At 38.7% G+C, this 6,722-nt stretch overlaps 1 protein-coding gene across 2 annotated transcripts in view; it reads left to right on the top strand.

Annotated features, from left to right (window-relative positions):
- Window positions 1-3,420: 3,420 nt before the first annotated feature.
- The window catches only part of atp1b2b (ATPase Na+/K+ transporting subunit beta 2b), a 14,053-nt gene continuing 10,751 nt past the window's right edge, over window positions 3,421-6,722 (top strand). Inside the window, exon 1 of one of the 2 annotated variants that reach the window (XM_027144220.2) lies at window positions 3,421-3,940. In XM_027144220.2, coding sequence (XP_027000021.1) covers window positions 3,850-3,940 — 91 coding nt within the window. In that variant the 5' untranslated portion in view covers window positions 3,421-3,849. The remainder of the gene's footprint in view (window positions 3,941-6,722) is intronic. The other variant, XM_027144221.2, reaches the window with a different exon arrangement.

Consider the following 6,722-nt stretch of genomic DNA (forward strand, 5'->3'; position numbering starts at 1 on the left):
CACTTGTGTGACTTGATGTGTCTTGATCGGAAACAGAAGTCCTGCTGTGTGTTTGCTTGCTTAATGATAAATACAGTGCTTTGGTTACTTTAATGCCTACATCACTAACCTCCCTTCTAAACAATTTAAATATCTCTCTTGCAACTCTTCCATGTACCATAAGAGGGCGCCATGTCTTTGGTATTCTTTTAGCATCACCAGTAATCAGAATCAGAATCAGGTTTGGCCAAGTGTGTTGACACACACAAGGTATTTGGTTACAGCTGTTTGTGACTCTTAAAAGTACAGACATAAATAACACGATACTATACAGACTATACAAGACAATGCAGAGGATGTGATACTCTATAGACAGGTTGAGTATTAAATATGAATACAGAATATATGACAGATCAGTTATGTACATAAAGTGTGAGAAGTGCACGGTAGTGCAAATAACAGTATTGTGCAATATTTTGCTTTTGTACAATATACAGAGGCGGTAGTGTGTGTGACGTATACGGACGATGTGATGACCGACGGTTCTGATAATGCAGTACTTATAGATATGAAGCAGGGAATATAGTTATGGTGAGTTGTTAATCAGGGTGATAAAGGGCCTGGGGAAAGAAACCGTTCCTGTGTCTGGCAGTTTTGGTAAACAAAGTTCTGTAGTGCCTGAGAGAAGGGAGGAGCTGAAAGAGGTTGTGTCCAGGGTGTGAAGGGTCAGTAGTGATTTTTACTGCCCGGTTACTGGTTCTTGTATCGTACAAGTCGTGGGGAGTGGGCAGAGGGGCGCCAATTATTATTTCTGCTGTTTTTACTGTGCAATGCAGTTTGTTCCTGTCCTGTTTAGTTGCTGCACCAAACCAGATGGTGATGGATGTGTGCAGGACAGATTCTATGACTGCAGTGTAGAACAGCACCATATTTCCTTAATTTACGTAGAAAGTACATCCTCTGCTGGGCCTTTTTGATGATGGAGTTTATGTTGCACTCCCATTTCCGGGCTTGGGAAATGGTAGTGCACGGAAACTTGAAGGTCTCCACAGATGACACAGGGCTGTTGGATATTGTGAGGGGGAGTAGTGTTGAGGGGTCTTTCCTAAAGTCCGCTATCATCTCCACAGTTTTGTGGGCGTTTAGCTCTAGGCTGTTCTGACTGCACCATAGCACCAGCCGCTTCACCCCCTGCTGGTATGCAGACTCATCGCAATCTTGGATGAGACAGATGAGTGTAGTATCATCTGAAAATTTGCAGATGTTACAACACTCATCGGTCCCTTCCATGATTGGGGTTTATCTAGTCTAGAAAAAGGCCTAATTGATAGGTTCTACCATCTCTGTGGAGGGCTTCTGAAGCTCTGAAATGGTCATTAGATTATTGGTCACTCCCTGCCTATTCTACTGCTTAATCTGTTTGATCAGACTGATGATTATGGAAAGAGTCCTGTGCGTCTGGGAGTGGAAATTGTTTTATTCCCCACCCATATTAATTCTCAACTCAATTTGATCATTTGGGTCTACAGAGATGTCCTTCTTTTTAATGGCTTAAATGAGTCTGAATATCAGTGTACAATAATATATTGCCTGTATAGAGTGGGTACACAGTGAGTGTCATTATTATGACATCTTTCTGACGATGCTGTCACAACTGAAAGCACCACTGATCTAATAATAAAGATGTCAGTTATTTGTTGATGACAGTGATCCTAGTTATTTTTTATGCTACACATTATCACACAAAACATATATTGGAATCATAAGAATGCCTCCATTAAGTAATAATTTGTACTAGATGGTAAAGTATTTGGTATTATAATTAATAATAATTATAACTATTAGAGTTATCTGTATCCATTTGTAGTTACGTTCAGAGGTTAAAATATGGACAATGAAATCTCTCTTACTGTGTCATCAAAATGCTCATATTTGCCGACTTACAAGGCTATTTATTTGTTGTCCTCCATATACAGTAGCTTTTCATTGTTTCCCCTGGTGAGGGATCAAATGTTTATAGCCGCTATAATGTGATAACAGAAACTTGTTTCTAAGATGATTAATGACTTTAATCAACATTTATATAGATAGCAAGTGTTTAATCACCCACAGTTGATTGTATGTAAATAAGATTAATGGATTTTTGGGCATCACCTGAAATTGCACTGGCTATTCCTTGAATGAAACCAGCACTTGATTAGTATATAACTGATGTATAGCACTGTCTGCTAACCAGGTAAAATGAGTGAGGGATGAGTGCATTGGTTTCATGTGCATTCAGAAGCTCCAGAAGGATCAAGAGCTCCTTAAGGGGGTCTTAGTTTTCTACCAAAAGGTCTAGCTTCTGTGGAGTTACTGATTTCGGCCAGAGTGCAGAACTCTAGAGTACGCTCAAAAGCAAGACAACTGTGATAATAAAATTAACAGTTAAACTGAATCTATCTTCATGAGGATCAACAAAACTGAGATGAGATCAAAGTTTTGATTTTCAGCACGGCAAATCTGTTGCATGTCACTGCTTAAGAGTAAGAGATTTGATGATGGTGTTTTGTTTACAATTGTTTTTTTTTGTTGTTTTTTTACAATTGTGACAACTGTCGTTAACTTGCTGGAATGGTTATGCTGTTAAAGTTATTCTAGACTTGGACTCACTCACTTAAGGTAACCATGTTATCCTCGTCAGGGTCACCGGCACAAAAGCAGGGCAATTTATCATAACCGATAAACCTTCCAGGAAGTTTTTGGTAAGTGAGAGGCGAAAGCAAGAGAACCTAAAGGAAACCCACAGCGAGGGAGCAGACAGTAACTTGCTCAGAGATCAGGACTGCACTACCTTCTGCATCACTAGTGGGGACGTGATGGTGGTTCAGTAATTAAGGCTTCAGGTTACTGATCAGAAGATCGGGGGTTCAAGCCAACAAGCTGCTGAGACATCAACGTTGAGACATCAAGGCCCTTAATCTCACCTGCTCCAGGGGCGATGTGACTGACCCTGCGCTCTGACCCCAGGCTCATAATAATAACAACCTGGGATATGCAAAAACTTAAAGCATTTCACTGCATGTGTATGTGACAAATAACACTGAATAAAATAATATATATAACATATACTTCCTTAGCCTCAGACATGATCTGAATTACTGATAATGATGATCAGTTCATGATTTTGTCTATTTTTCTTAATGTTCATAAGCACATGCGCATAAAACTGAACGTTCTTGGTAGATTTAGGGGCTCTTTTTAGAAAAAAAAAGCCTAGCTGCAGTGTACCAGGACGCAGAAATGCTCCATTTGGAACACAGCCTGATTGGAGCTCGTCTGATTGGTCGCTAAGGGGCGGAGTCAGCGTGGCGCACGACGCTCTGATTGGTCACTGCGAGGTAAATCGGCTCACAAGAGGGGGTGGATCCTGAGAAGAGGGGGTCGAGTTGTGAAGAGGCGGATCGACGACGGATGTTTTTTTTTTTTTTTATCTTACCGCAGTGTCGGCACTTTTTTTTCCTCTGCACTGCACCGCACCGCTCTGCGGATCGCCCCGGGCTGCTGTCGGCGCATGCGCATTGCCATGAGATAACGAGCCGGTCACGGAACTTCCCTCCTCATTCATCCTTCTTTTTTAATTTCATTTATTTTTCACCTTTCTATAATCTAATAGGCGCTGATCTCTAAGGGTCCTTCTCCTTTGCCTTGAGACTGAGAAATAGGGTTCTATTGATAAAGAGATCTGGTTAAGATCCTTTCTCCAGTAGATCTCTTGTAGAATAGATCTACTGTGTGTGTGCGTGTGTGTGTGTGTGCGTTTATGTGCGTGTGTGTGTGTGAGGCTTTAGTTCAGTGACCGCATCATTGTTGCATCAAATAGCAAAGAAAATGGCAAAGGACGGGAACAAGAGCGGATGGAAAGAGTTCATCTGGAACCCGAGGACCCGCGAGTTTTGCGGGAGGACCGCCAGCAGCTGGGGTAAGAACCGCATCACCTCCATGTAGAAATCAGCATCCATCATTAATAGCTTTTTATGTAAGAGTCTCGTGTATTTATACACGAAGGCGTTTTGGATTCTATTTCTAAATACCATCTAATCAGTATCAGGATTTCTGCTCCACTTTTCAATTTTATGTGTATTATTTTATTTTATTTTATTTATTTGTTTTATTTGTTTTATTTATTTATTTATTTATTTATTTATTTATTTATTTATTTATTTATTTTTCTCTCTTTCTTTCTTTCTTATATTTTATTTATTATTTTCTTTTCTTTATTTCTTTCTTTTATTTATTTTATTCTTTTCTTATTTATTTATTTATTTATTTATTTATTTATTTATTTATTTATTTATTTATTTATTGTGCTTGCACTTCTTTACAATTTGGCCTGTTTTCCTCTATGCTTCCAAACAAAACCATGTTTTAGAGCAATATGTAATTGTGGGTTAAAGAGACAAGAAGCTACAGAGGATTAGCTACAGATTACTGCAGTCCGGCTTACTTGCATGGCAGCTCATCGTGGTGCTGAATTAATGCCAGAGTTACACTGGAATCTGTTATCAGTATGGAGACAGTAAAGGGGAGGGGGGGAGGTACAGTAGGGACAGTTCCCAGTAGACCTGCAGCTCAGGAGGATCCTCCCTGAATTATAAACTGTGAAAGATTTCTACTGGCACCCTGGTTACTGCTGCAACACTGCAGCTTACTGACGGTGTTACGGTTTAATGGCCGAGTCGAAAAAAAACGTCATGGTATCAATCTACTTTTGAAGTACACACAAAGAATGCTCAACGTGTTACGATTGTGTCATGGAGTAGCGTGAGGAATTTTGGTTCTTGATGTTATATAAATGAATTCTTTATTTTTTAATGCAGTATCACTTATTCCACTATAGACACAATGTCGATCTGTACAACTAGGAGAATACCAGAATGGATCCGACTAGCTGACTTTCCAACCATTGCTTTGAAAAAATAACAAAATTCTGACATGGCAAGCACAATCTATATATATATATACTGCTGCAGTACATGCTCCCAAATAAATGCTAGTATGTAGCATGCTTGTGTTTCCCATTTATTAAATCTGGCAGCTTCTTCTTCCTCCATTCAAGCGCTAACATGAACGCAGCCAACTCCCCAGCATCTCATCAACACTTAGTGTTCTTGGGTCCACCTGGGAACATCTTCGCACTGCAGGTGTTAATTCAACACTGGGGATTTTGCTGTTTACCTCGAACAGGTTTGTACAGCAGCCAAGACTGACAGGGAGGAGACTGTAACAAGGCATTAGAACATGGCCAATGCTTTGGATGTGTCATAAGCTGCTCTGTATAGGAGAAAGGCCTTGGGGTTGGCCGGATTGAATTTAAGTTGGAAAAAATAAAAATAAAAAAGGATAGATTTGGTGGGGTTTTTGTAGAACCATTCGGTTTTTGAGAGCGTTGTCTGCTTTCTCAAGAGAGTATTCGAGGTAATCCTGCTCTAATGATCCCTTTTCATCAGCAGGGTGGTTTGAACTATTATTCAAGGCACCAATTGTGGAATAAATGAATTATTATAAATGGATTAATTATAGATCTATTAGGAGATCGTGTTGCATGTGAGCATGTCCTATTACAGTAAATTGGAGACAAACGGCTTCGGCTGTTCAATTTTACTCTATAATTTGTGGTAATGACTGATAATGCTACTGTTTTCCTTTTTTTATTATAACCTTTTACTGATAGAGTCATTAAATCAACTCTAGTTCCAGGAAGACTTATATATTATGTATGTTTGCCATGGTCAAGAGAAAGGCAGAGACAAAATGGTCGTCCTTGTGACTTTCTCTCCTGCTTAAACCTCTGTGTTCTCTGAGGTTCTTTAATGATTCTGTTTCTAGCCTGAATGCTGGTATTTTTGGCCTCATTAGAGTTTGTCCTCATTACTTGAGCTTAAAGATAACCTGGGATCTGCCTTACAGAGTTACCAGCCAGTCGGGCAATGCTCGGTTATAGACAGATGTCCATCTCATGTAGAGTAAAGGAATCAATGTTTGCTGACAGATTCTAAAAACAAAGCTGCAGAAAAATTTGCAAAAAATGAAACTGAACAGAATCGAAGACACTTACCAGCATTCATAAGACCCGATGGTGTCAATCGAATGCTCTGGATTGGTGGTCATGGTTGTATAATGTCATTGGTTAAGATGTCCAGTGAAATTGTACAAAGTTAGCTTAGTTTAGTTGTCTAACGTTGATATAATTTATCTCTCAAGGTTTACAATCTAAACGTCACCCATAGAATAGCATTCGTTTTTTATTTTATTTACCAGAGAGATAAATTAACCCCAGAACTGATGAATCTTAAAATCTGATTGTTCAGAAAGTTTTATTCAGTATTTTAAAAAAAAGTATACTGGCAGATCATTTTGTTTCAGTTTAAAAGCTTTTAAAAGTGCTTACATTTAGCAGATCGATCTGCCAACAGAACGAGTCAGTTGTAATTTAGTTACAGTATCTAGAAATGATCTTAGATTAATACGAATTTAAGAAATTCTAGTTCAATTTAATTCTGGTAATTTCCGACGAATTCAAGCCTTTGGTTATTTAAAAAAGAAAAAAATATTTCTTTTTGTTGATTTTTTTATGGAAGGAGTCTCCAGTTTCAGTGTTTTGATAGAAGAGTCCAAGGTTTCAGGGTTCTTAGTATCATGAAAAACTGATTTTTTTTTTTTTTTTTATGTTACCTTCAACATAAAGTCTTTAATTCCTTCTT

The sequence above is a fragment of the Tachysurus fulvidraco genome, chromosome 26 (genome assembly GCF_022655615.1).
Source record: "Tachysurus fulvidraco isolate hzauxx_2018 chromosome 26, HZAU_PFXX_2.0, whole genome shotgun sequence".
Lineage (NCBI taxonomy): Eukaryota > Metazoa > Chordata > Actinopteri > Siluriformes > Bagridae > Tachysurus > Tachysurus fulvidraco.